Consider the following 13,226-nt stretch of genomic DNA (forward strand, 5'->3'; position numbering starts at 1 on the left):
CCACGGCTCGCTAACCCTAACTGTACGTCCTTGAGGTGTGGGAGGAAACGGAGCACCCGGAGGGAGAATGTTCAAGCTCCTTACAGACAGCAGTGGAATCAAACCCCGATCAGTGATCACCTGGCGCTATAAAGCGGTTGAGCTAACTGTTACGCGACTGTGGCGCCCTAGCACGCCCAGATTCAGCAGTAGCTGAGCTGATAGTAAATCGGGTAGATCTGAGTAGTTCTGTGATTTAATAGCTGATTGGACCAGTGGATGGAAAGCAAGCATCAAGATGAAGCATTGGACTCTGTGGATGAGCAAGTCTCATTTGTTCCCCACACTGTTCCAGTTCACATCAAAATGCCATGAGACCTCTGAATGTTGTCCGTGTTGGTATTTTTGGTAAACCAAGAACTGAATGGAATGAACTAGCAGTCATTTTTGGTTACAAATGAGGGAAGATTCCGGCCACAAATACCAAGAGAATAAATCAAGCTGCTCTCCACCAGCCTTCAACATCTCTGGGAACTGGCTCGAAGGACGTCATTTTTATGGCGGTGCAGTCACTCTCCAGCAGCACAGCATTCAGTCAGGACCAGTTTTCTGAGAGTGTCAACCGGCCCACAGAACTATTCCTTCAACTCTCCTGCACTCCCTCAGCACTGGTCTTCCATTACCACAACACCCTCCCAGTACTGCCTCACCAACCAGAGTTCCCCTGTTACTCAATGCAACGCTCCCCCACCACTGTGTGGCATTCTCTCACCGCAGCACTCTCAGAGTGCACGCCCTCCAGTAGAGCAGAACCCTCGGTGCTCCCCACTCAACAGGACAGTACTTCTTTCTGACAGCACTGCACACCCAACATCACAGCACTCCCACAGCATTGCTGCTGCAGCAGTCCCTGACACCCTCGGCACTGTTCTACAGTCTGCAACACCCCCTCAGTGTTCGTCCTCCTGTTCATGACCCCAAACACTGCAGCAACCATAGTTCTCTCAGCACTGTTTCCCAAAGGTGCAGTCTTGCCTTACCAACAGTGCGACACTCCCTCAGTGCAGCCCCTTTGTCAGGGCAGTGGTCCTTGCTACTGCCCCTCCAACAGTGTGACACGTCCTTGGTATGGATCCTCCAACAATGTGACACTCCCTTGGTATAGACCTGCATAGTCCCCCCAACAGTGTGACACTCCCTCGGTATGGATCCTCCAACAGTGTGACACTCCCTTGGTATAGACCTGCATAGTCCCCCCAACAGTGTGACACTCCCTCGGTATGGACCTTCCAACAGTGTGACACTCCCTTAGTATGGACCTGCATAGTCCCTCCAACAGTGTGACACTCCCTTGGTATGGACCTTCCAACAGTGTGACACTCCCTCGGTATGGGCTGTCCAACAGTATGACACTCCCTTGGTACAGACCTTCCAACAGTGTGACACTCCCTCAGTATGGACCTGCATAGTCCCTCCAACAGTGTGACACTCCGTCGGTATGGACCTTCCAACAGTGTGACACTCCCTCAATATGGACCTGCATAGTCCCTCCAACAGTGTGACACTCCCTCAGTATGGACCTTCCAACAGTGTGACACTCCCTCAGTATGGGCTCTCCAACAGTGTGACACTCCCTCGGTATGGACCTGCATAGTCCCTCCAACAGTGTGACACTCCCTCAGTATAGACCTTCCAACAGTGTGACACTCCCTCAGTATGGGCTCTCCAACAGTGTGACATTCCCTCGGTATAGACCCTCCAACAGTGTGACACTCCCTCCGTATGGATCCTCCAACAGTGTGACACTCCCTCGGTATGGGCTCTCCAACAGTGTGACACTCCCTCGGTATAGATCCTCCAACAGTGTGACACTCCCTCGGTATGGATCCTCCAACAGTGTGACACTCTCTCGGTATGCACCTTCCAACAGTGTGACACTCCCTCGGTATGGGCTGTCCAACAGTGTGACACTCCCTTGGTACAAACCTTCCAACAGTGTGACACTCCCTCAGTATGGACCTGCATAGTCCCTCCAACAGTGTGACACTCCCTCAGTATGGGCTCTCCAACAGTGTGACACTCCCTCGGTATTGACCCTCCAACAGTGTGACACTCCCTCAGTATGGACTCTCCAACAGTGTGACACTCCCTCGGTATAGACCCTCCAACAGTGTGACGCTCCCTCAGTATGGGCCCTCCAACAGTGTGACACTCCCTCGGTATAGACCCTCCAACAGTGTGACACTCCCTCGGTATGGACCCTCCAACAGTGTGACACTCCCTCAGTATGGACCTGCATAGTCCCTCCAACAGTGTGACACTCCCTCGGTATAGACCCTCCAATAGTGTGACACTCCCTCAGTATGGACCTGCATAGTCCCTCCAACAGTGTGACACTCCCTCAGTATGGGCCCTCCAACAGTGTGACACTCCCTCGGTATGGGCTCTCCAACAGTATGACACTCCCTTGGTATGGATCCTCCAACAGTGTGACACTCTCTCGGTATAGACCCTCCAACAGTATGACACTCCCTTGGTATGGATCCTCCAACAGTGTGACACTCCCTCCGTATAGACCCTCCAACAGTGTGATACTTCCTCAGTTCCTCCACTCAGATGCTCCACACTCCCTCAGTACTGGTCCTGTGACATCTCCCTTATCCTGAATAAGCTTTCACTCCATTGTTACCCGATGACCAAGTTGGTCAATGATCCCAATTTCGTTGGGATTCCACAGAGGACAGTGGGAAAGTAGATCGCACTGTTACCTTGGCAACACACAGGCCAACCCACATCTAACCTGCCCACAGCATCTCAGACAAGATGCTGGAGGGACTCTGCAGGTCAGGCAGCATCCATGGAGGGAAAAGAAACAGTTGATGTTTCGGGTGAAGACCCTTCTTGTGGTCTGTAAAGGAAGGGGGCAGAAGCCAGGATAAGAAGGCGGGAGGGTGGGGAAGGAATATAAACTGGCAGGGGATAGTTGAGACCAGGTGAGGAGGAAGGTAGGTGGTTGAAGGAGGGGTAGGAAGAAAGAAGCTGGGAGGAGGTGGGTGGAGGAGGTAAAGGTAGAGGTATCCCTGCTGAACTGTCACGTCCAGGAGGGTGAGACTCTGACACTGAAGTGAGGTTATCTGATTCAGATGGGAATAGGATTGGCCTCAGTACCCATTCCTGGAGGGGAAGACACCGTTGCGTTGTGTTACATTTATTTCTGTGAGGGACGCGGGCATTGCTGACCACGCTGGTATTTTATGCCCATCATTAATTGTCCCTGAACTGAGGAGGTTTACGTCGGACTGGTTAAGGACAACAGATTCCCTCCCTGAAGAGACTCAGTGAATCAGTTGGGATTTTGTGAAAACCCAGTCGTTTCACAGTTACAGTTACTGAGATTGGATTTTTAATTCCAGAGATATTGAATTACTTGGATTTAAATTCCCCTGCAGTTGAGGTGGGATTTGTACTCTCGTTTCTGGATCACCGGTCCAGAACTCAGCTACTAGTCGAATAACTTAACTGCTACATTACTGAACCTGCCCGCCTTGGCCGTGAGGCGGTCTGCGGTTGACCACGCTGTCAGCAGCTGCTGCTGTGGATGAGCAGGGCTCATGAGTGACTCCCAAGGAGGTTGGGATGGACGAGTGGGTCAGGTGGTGGATATCCTGCAGTAAGTGACCCACCTCCTAATATCCCAAAGTCTTTATATCGTCACCATCAGGAGTGTGATGGAACTCTTCACATCCACACACTGAGAAGATCAACACCACCCAGGACAAAGCAGCCTGCTTGATTGACGACCCCACCTCCGCTATCTTGACCATTTATCCCCCTTTACCACAGGACTATGCAGCAGTCCATGCCATCTATGAGACACCCTCCAGTTGATGATCTCTCCGAGTAGGTCACCCTGGCAAACCCCCTGCCCCACCAAAGCCGTGCCACCATAAAGGACAAGGATGGTAGACACATGGGTGGGGCACTTGGAGGTGATGGTGTTCTCAGCTTCCTTCACCGCCACTGGGTCTAATCCTGAAACCTCCCACACACAGCACCACAGGAGTACCTTCTCCAGAAGGACTGTTGTGGTTCAAGGTGGGCAGATAGCCGCAGCCTTCTCAAGGACCGTTAAATGCTGGCTTGCCCAACGCAAAAACATAGGCAGAGCTAAGATTCTTGGTTCAATGGAGGAATCATTTCCTGCTTTAAAAAAATAGTGTATGTATGAGCTGTAAGTAGAATTGTGTTTTTTTTATACCTGCAGGGTTCGCTAAGCTAATGATACAGACCCAACTCTCAGAGGCATTGAGTGATTGCCAGGTGGAGGGTTTTAATGGGGACTCGAGAGGCATTGGAAGCATGGGTTTCCATGGTTACTGGTAGTGTAGAGCCCGTTCACCTGACCAAGGGATGGATTTTACTCGAGTCAGGAGCGGCGTCTCCTGATCTGCCTCCGAACCGATTAATTTTTAATAGTTTTGAATCCACCACAGGTTGTTGAAGTGGAGAGTTCACTGCGCGGAGCTGCGAGAGGAACTGTCGAGCACAGCAACAGCTCTCCTCTCTGCCCTCATTTAAAATTCAGATCATCGCCTGAAAAGCTTCAGATATTTTTTTCCTTGTAAACCTATGGCGTGTTTATTTTCTTTAACCCTTTCAGTCCCGGATTTACGGTGAATGGCTAGGTCAGGACCGGGCTGCCTCGTTCAAGACATCAGAGTGGCTCCAGGAGGGCAGGTTCATCCATTTAATGTGCAGAGCAGAGGCACAGAAGGGCAATGAGACTGCGGTGCTAAGGAAGGGGTATAGAGGGAACGGCGATGGCTTGGGCAGGCAGGAACAGGAGGAGGATAAACCAAGGGAGGGAGGGGACTCTGGTGTGTGTGTCTGTCTGCTTTTTGTCTAATTGAAGTGTGTGTGTGTCTTGTGTCTAATTGAAGTGTGTGTGTTGTGTATGTTTGTCTGCTTCCCAATACCTGCTCGTGTGTGTGTGTGTGTTAGACTCTGCGTATGTGTATGTTGCACTTTCTCTGTGTGTGTGTGCGCGCGCGCGCGTGTCTGTGCTGGTGTGTGTGTGTGTCACACTTTGACACTGTGTGTGTATGTGTGTGTTGCACTTTCTGTCTGTGTGTGGTGTGTGAGAGACACTTTGTGTTTGTGTCTGTGTGTGCTTCCCTCTGTGACACTTAAGTTTGCCTGTGATACCGGTCATGGCTGAACGGCCAGTGCTGACTAACTCCACCCCGCATCCTGTAATGAATAACCCCTCTGCTGATAGAGCTGGAGCAGCCTGGGTGGGGAGTACAGGTCGCTGGGAGTGGATGGAGTGTCTGCCCCTGTGGGGAGGATGCACGGTGCTATGCCCACCCCCCCAGCCCCTGGGTTTCGGGGGAGCCCTGGGCCCGTGCAGGCTGCTCCTGCAGCCGCTCGTCGGATTAGTATGCATGGCCGGACCTCAATAAACCACTCTCTGATCAGGTGGGGGAAGGCACAGAATGCTGTGCTGGGATAACCTGGGGTAAGGCTGGGGGCGGGGAGGGGGAGGGAGCGATTGGTGCCAGCCCCGCTGTAGGGTGATTGGCGGTGAGAGGCAGCGGATTCTGGTGTGATCCTGCCCTGTGTGTAACACAGCCACCGACCCCAGCCCTGTCCGCAGGCAAGTCAGTATGATTATCCACAACCCCACACTCCATTCAGAGCCTCCCCACCCTACCCAGCTGCAGCAGGAACAGTAGGGGTAAATAAGATTAAACGTTGAAATATATCTGATTAAACCCTAAATTATATCAGAAATTGAAAGGCACTGCTTAAAATATTAGAGCTGCATAAATGATTCACACTCCTTCACACTTGGTTAACTATTATTCTCTATATAAACCCCCTGTGAACATTCAATCACATTCCACTGTTGGGTATCTGTGATTCAATGTATATAAACCCCTTGAATCCCTGTATCTAACTCCCAGTATCTGTTACTCTCTGCATAAACTCCACCTCCCTGAACCTCTTGGATCAGATTCTATCCAGGGGCTTTGTTATTCCGAATGTGAATCCATCCCATTCTGACCCGTAGCTCAGTCGGATTTTTTTTTTGATTTCTGGTCTTGGTACCGAGATACAGTGAAAAGCTCGTCTTGTATGCTGTTTGGGCAGATCAGATCGTTACACAGTGCATTGAGATAGAATAAGGTAAAACGCTAGCAAGGCAGATTGAAGTGTAGAAGCTAGTGAAGGGAACAGTCCAGGTAGACAATGAAGTGCAAGATCATAACGAGGTAGATTGGGAGGCCGTCTTATCATACAAGAGGTCCGTTCAAAAGTCTGACGACAGTGGGATAGAAGCTACCCTTAAGCCTGGTAGTACTTGTTTTCAGGCTTCTGCCTAATGGGACAGGGAAATGCTCAGCCCCAGCCCCAGCGTGAACCTGTTGTTCTACATATAACCCTCCCCCAGAATGCAGTCTGTAAATCAGTCCCAGTATCTGTTGTTCTATACGTCAACAACCAAACCTTTCAATTGACGCAAAACTGTATCTCAAACCTGGATAACCTGCTTTATATATAAAACCACAGAACCCCATGATCAGAATGCAGTCTGTAACTTACTCCAAGGTATTTGTTATTCTATGTACGATTTCAGCCACCCCCCCCCCCGTCCTTCGGGCAGATTCCAATATACAACACGCACCTGGTTGTTCTTTATTCTCTATATAAATCCCCTGACTGGGTTCTAGCCTGTATCTCACTCCCGTGTTACTCCCTCATCTATTATTCTATAAACCACCTGATGGATTCCAGCTTGGAACTCATTCCCAAGGATCTATTTATATTTGAACCCCTGAACCCTGACAATAATCCAGCCCGTAACTCACTCCACAATGTGCACCTACTGCTTTGATGCTGGCTGTTTGCCTCCCTTACTCTCAACCTCTGTCAATGAGCCTTGAGATGTGGTGGGTCCAGCGGCCCTCCCTTGTGCTTGTGTGTGGGTGACTGTGATGGGCAGCACTGACTTCTCAGACTCTGAGTCTGATCTCTTCCTGGGTATTCTTCGACCCGGGAGCCTTGCTTTGATTCACTGAAGAAGGGTCCAGGGCCCTTTGCGCTGGGAGAGTGTGCCTTCAGTGGGGGTGGTTACGGATAGTTATGATGGGCAGGGAGTGTGCTGGCTCTCTCTCTGGCTGAGTGTGACCTCTTACCCCACATTCTAACCCATTGCTTCTTGCGTCTTTTCGCAGAGTGCGGCAGCAGCTCCAAGCCCCGTGCTTGGCAATGTGACTCCCGGCGAGGGGGCTGCGGGAGTCCCCCTGCCACCCGGCTTCTTCCAGGTACTCACGGCTTAAACACTGTGGTGGTGGTGGTGTGGCTCCACACGGTGGGGCAGAGGAGGACTACATCGGGGCTTGGGTCCAACACTCTGGTTTAAAAGCTGCACCAGATGCAGCAACAAGCACTTGCATTACATAGCACCCGGAGTGAAGGGGTAGTCTGATGAGGAAGGGCTGAGGAGGTTCATTGTTCGGTAGAATTACAGACGATCTTAGAAAGGTGGGGGAGGGCACGGTTATACAAGATGTTTCCCCTGGTGGGGTTATCTAGAGCTTGAGGGTGTGGTTCAGATTAAGATTGATAAATTGGTTTATTATTGTCAAAAACTTTGCCTTGCATACCATCTGTACAGGACATTTCATCAGTATATTGAGGCAGTAGAAGGGAAAACAACAGAATGCTGAATGAAGTGTAATAGTTACAGAGAAGGTGCAGGGCAGGCAGCCAATAAGGTGCAAGGCCACAATGAGCTAGATTGTGAGGTCAGGAATCCATCTTATCATACTGGGGAGCAATCAGTCATCTTATAACAGTGGGATTAGTTAGCCCTTTGAGTGGAGATGAGGAAGGATTTCTTTCTCAGAGGGCTGTGACTATGGAGTTCTCTGGCACAAGTGCTGTAAGGCAAAGTTGCTGGATATGTTCAGGTGGAGACAGATTCTTTGTCTAAAGTTGTTGGTTATGGGGACTGGCAGGAAAGTGTTGTGGCCCGGATCGTATCTGCTGGGATATTATTGAATGGCCGAGCTGTTGGCTGGCTCGATGTTTCTCGGCTTTTAACGTGGTCCAGGAGCCCCTCCACAGCCAGGTTTGCACAAATGATCAGTTACCCTCCTTGCACTCCTTGTGGTGGGTGAGATCCTGAATCCCAAAATGTGGAGGGGAATGCATTCAATTCCCTGCTCTTCGCTGTGTCATCCAGTGAGATTCCAACATCCCTAAACAAAGGCTTTCTGCTCTCCATCACATCAGTCAGAACACATCCAAGGAAAATTCGTTTAAGGCTGTTTGGTGACGCCTGCTGTGGTTCAATATCCCATTGATAGCACCCTATATTTGGGTTGGGCTGAAAATGAGACCCTAGGGTAACACACTGGAGAGCATTTTTTTTCTTGTCTGGTTCTCTCAGTCTTTGCCTCTGCAATCTCCCTATGTCAGCCCATCTTTTCCGTACCCTCTCTTTACTCTTTGTTTTCTCTCCATACATCTTCCACTCAGTCTGCTGCCTCTGTGTCACGCTATCAACTCACTGCATCCTCTCTCCAGTTTGTGTTTTACTTTACTCCTTCTTATCTTGTCTCTTTCTTCCCTCTCTTCACTCTCCTTTCTAGTTCCTCTCACCAGCCTGTATATCTCTCTCCGAGTCCATCGGCTAATTCCCTGATACCTCTTCCATTATCTCTCCACGTTCTCTGTTTCCTCACTGGTTCCCTGCCTTCTGAATCTCTCAGCATGACCTCACTGAAACCCTAGAGTATTCCTTAGACCCTCAAAGCAATGTAGTCAACATGTCGTAAACACGTCCTGCAGTACCTGACCAGCATTTTTACAATGCCGTCTTTTGGATTTGAGATCCCAAAGGGAATCACAACCATAGAGTAGGAACCATTACTCCAGAGTCTAGCTTACCCACCTTGCCACTCTCTCTACACACATTCTCTGCTGTCTCTGTGTTCTCTTTGTTTTCTGCTCTCTATTTCATGCCCTCTGAATCTCCCCGACATTTTGCTGTCTGTTTTGTGAACATTCTCCGATATTTCATTCTTCCCAATTTTCTCTCTAATCTTGTGCAACGTTTTTGGCTATTAAAAAAAGTGGGAAAAATGTAGATGCTTGAAACCAGAAATAAAAATGGAAAATGCAGAAAATACTCGGCATCTGTGAAGAGAGGAAAAAAGTCAACATTTCAGGTTAAGGATTATTTTTCTGTCTCTGCAGATGCTACCTAACCTGAGTAATTCCAATATTTTCTGCTTTATCATTTAATTGGCTGTTCTTTCATTCGTTGAACAACACTGCCATCATGTGGCAATATCTGTTTCCTGCCTTCTACACCAGCAAGCACTTCTTTCTGATAGTCTGCAAACATTCAAAGAGCTAAAATACTTGGATCCCTGCTCCCGCACTTTCAACCTTGCCTAAACTGAAAAATAAACTCCAGTTATATCTACACATTAATTCGATACATTTTGCTTCATACTACAAAGTAATTGCTGGTTAAAATCAGCGGTTATTGTGACTAGTTATTCCACCGCATTGTAAAAGGGGTGAGGATCATATTCAGTTCAGAACTGCAATTCAGTTAACATTACATGTAAAGAACTAAAGAAGACCATTCTGCGAGCTGATTCCACACAAGCCTCCTCTCAGACCTCTCCATTTCACCTATCACCAAATCCTTATATTCCAGTTTTCTTTTCTTCGGGTAAGGGCCAGACTTACAATCAGAATTGACTTTGATCTTCACTCACATGAATCATTTTTTTCTTAGTTGTATATAACAGGTCCTGACATCTTCAGCCATGTTCATGATAACACAAAGTTTATTCTGTATGGTCAGCCTTCTAGTAAACAGGAACTAACTAGGAACAAACTGTGTTTAATACAGTAAGCTCTTCCAGGGGATTTCATGTTTGAGAGCTTGAAATAATTTTTAAACATTATCAGTTCTATGCCAGTACAATTTTTGAATCCCACCTCCTCAGATGTTTTTAAATATTTACCGTTTTAACTGTTAAACATGCAATAAAGTTGGCAATGTTTGCACACAGATTTAAAATTTCTTTCCATTTTCTCTTTTTACCTCCTTTATAAGTATTGTCCACTTATTGTACATTTTTTTTTGCTAAATAGTCATCTCTTCAACAAGAATGAGAGTAAGAGTTCGGCATGGACTAGAAGGGTCGAGGTGGCCTGTTTCCGTGCTGTAATTGTTATATGTTATATGGTTAAGAGTCTGCAGATGCTGGAAATCTAGATCAACACACACAAAATGCTGGAGGAACTTGGCAGATCAGGCAGCAGCTATGGAAACAAATAAACAGTTGACATTTCAGGCCAGGACGCTTCATTGGGACTGGAAAGGAAGTGGGTAGATGCCAGAATGAAAGATAGAGGTGGGAGGACAGACTAGAACTGATCGGTGAAGCCAGGTGGGTGGGAAAGGTAAATGGCTGGAGAAGAAGGAATCTGATAAGAAAGGAGAGAAGACCATGGGAGAAAGGGACAAAGGAGGGGACCCAGGGGAAGGTGATAGGCATGTAAGGAGAAGAGGTAAGAGTCCAGAGTAGTGAATTGAGGAAGAGGGAAGGGGAAAGGGAATTAAAGAAAAAGTACCAGAAGGAGAAATCAATTTTAATGCCAACAGGTTGGAGGCTACTTTTATGGAATATGAGGTGTTTCTCCTCCACGCTGAGGCTGGTCTCACTGTGGCTGAAGCCATGGATCAACATGTTGGACCAGGAATGGGGAGAGGAACGAAAATAGTTGGCCACCAGGAAATTATGTTTTTGGTGACTGGAGCGGGGGTGTTCAACAATTTAAGATGGGTCTCACCAATGTGGAGGAGGTCGCATCGGGAGCACCGGACACAATGGACGACCTCAGCAGTTTCACGGGTGAAGTGTTGCCTCACCTGGAAGGACTGTTTGGAACCTAAGTGGAGGTAAGGGAGGAGGTGCATGGGCGGATGCAGCACTTCTGTCGCTTTCAGGGGGAAGTATCAGGAGGGAGGTTAGTGGGGAGGGACAAATGAACTAGGAATCACGGAGGAGGCGATCCCTGTAGAAAGCAGGGAGTTGGGGGGGGGAATGGGGAGTAAAGATGTGTTTGGTGGAAGTTGCGAAGAATGATGTGTTGGATGTGGAGGCTCATGGGATGGTAAGTGAGGACAAGAGGTACTCTGTTCCTGTTAGGGCGACAGGAAAATGGGGTGAGCATGGATACCTCAGAAATGGAGGAAATGTGGCTGAGAGCAGCATCAATTGTGGAGGAAGGTAAACCCCATTCTTTGAAGAAGGAGGACATCAGAGATGTCTTTCTTCAAAGAACAGGGTTTCCCTTCTTCCACCATTGTTGCTGCCCTCACCCACATCTCCTCCATTTCACAGACATTTGCATTCACCCCATCTTCCCGCTTCCTTAACAGGGATAGAGTTCCTTTTGGCCTCTCCTACCACCCCATGAGCTGCCACGTCCAACAGACCATTCACACAACTTCCGCCATCTTCAATGCGATCCTACCACCAAACACATCTTTACTTCCCCCCATTCCCTACTTTCCACAGATTCCCTTGTCCTTTCATTTTGTGTGTGTTGCTCAAGGTAACATTAATTACTGTGTACACAAACTTGGACTGTGTATTTACAGTTAAAAATTAGAAAACAAAGTTTTAATCTTCCTTTGTGCCTGTGGAATTTTAATATTCCAAAGAGAAAAACTAATAGCATTTATTTAATTTTTTACTGCAAGGATTTATCTGCGGTGAAAATTGTTTACAGACAGTATTTCTGAGGGTAAATATGAAATAAAATACTAAATGAAATATTTAAATTTCCATCTCTGCATCCTTATCCTCTACTCTGACCATTTCTCCCAGGCAGAACAAAGGCCATTCCCCTCGTCCCCAGCTTCCATTTTCAATAGATTTTCTGCTGCCTTTAATATGATGTCACCATCAGATACATCTTCCCATCCCTTCCTCTTTCAGCATTCCGAGGGAACCATTCCCTCCATAACTGCTTCACTCTTTCATCTCCATTCACTTTCCTCTCAGCACTTTTCCACACAACATAGGAAATACACATTTGTCCTTTGACCACTTCTCTTCCCAACAGTCCAAGAGCACAAACAGTCCTTCGAAGTAATCAGCAGCACAATTGCACTTCTTCCAATCTGGTAGAGAGCCTGCAGTGCTCACAATGTGGTCTCCTTTACAGTGAGGGGTCACAATGTGGTCTCCTTTACAATGAGGGGTCACAATGTGGTCTCCTTTACAGTGAGGGGTCACAATGTGGTCTCCTTTACAATGAGGGTGCCAGTGCTAATTAGGTGATGCTTTGCAGATCACTACAAGAGTGACCAGGAGCTTCCAGTTCCCTCGCACAGTAACTCACTTGAGACCTGTCTTTGATCTGCCATGTCGATCCGTCAATTCCAGTGTAAGCTGAAGGGATTGTTTAAGCAAATTGTAAACCTTGGGGCTCAGTAGTGAATTCAACAGTTTCGGCTAGAGCCTTACAGAGTCTTACAGCATTGAGGCAGGCTCTGTACCCCAACCCATCCATGCTGTGTTGCCAGGGTTAGTCCCATCTGCTTGCATTTAGCCCAGAGCCCTCTGAACCATCTACAAGGAGCACTGCCACAAAAAAAGCAGCATCCATCATCAAGGATCTCCACCACCTAGGCTATGCTCTGTTTCTGCTGCCATCGGGAAGGAGGAACACGAGCTTTAGCTTCCACACCACCAGGTTCAGGGACAGATATTACCCTTTAACCATCAGGCTCCTGAACCAGTGTGGAGAACTTCACTCACCTTAACACTGATCTGACTCCACAAACTAAGGACTCACTTTCAAGGACTCTATAACTCATGTTCTCAGTATTATCTATCTATCCATCTATCTATCTATTGGTCTATTTTTGTATTTGCACAGTTTGTCTTTTGTTCACTAGTTGTTTGTCAGTCTTTTATTTGTATGTATTTTTTCATTGCTTCTATTGTATTTCTTTGTTCTACTGTGAATGTCTGCAAGAAAATCAGGAAAGGGTGCTTAATATCCCAGGGTTTTGATGTTTTAGAAAAGATAACGGGGGGGGGGAATTGGGATGGGGGGTAGAGGAAGCTGCACTACTGATCAGGGACAGTATCATAGCTGCACTCAGAGAGGACATAATGGAGGGCTCGGCCACTGAGTTT

At 47.8% G+C, this 13,226-nt stretch overlaps 1 protein-coding gene across 4 annotated transcripts in view; it reads left to right on the top strand.

Annotated features, from left to right (window-relative positions):
- The window catches only part of ssbp4 (single stranded DNA binding protein 4), a 161,744-nt gene that overhangs the window by 111,962 nt on the left and 36,556 nt on the right, over positions 1–13,226 (top strand). For 3 of the 4 annotated variants that reach the window (XM_063032774.1, XM_063032773.1, XM_063032777.1), the window contains one exon: positions 7,218–7,307. The exons of the other annotated variant lie outside the window; for it this stretch is intronic. In XM_063032774.1, the coding sequence (XP_062888844.1) occupies positions 7,218–7,307 (90 nt within the window). The remainder of the gene's footprint in view (positions 1–7,217; positions 7,308–13,226) is intronic. 4 annotated transcript variants of the gene reach the window in all.

Source organism: Mobula hypostoma, chromosome 24 (assembly GCF_963921235.1).
Source record: "Mobula hypostoma chromosome 24, sMobHyp1.1, whole genome shotgun sequence".
In the NCBI taxonomy this organism is placed as follows: Eukaryota; Metazoa; Chordata; class Chondrichthyes; order Myliobatiformes; family Myliobatidae; genus Mobula; species Mobula hypostoma.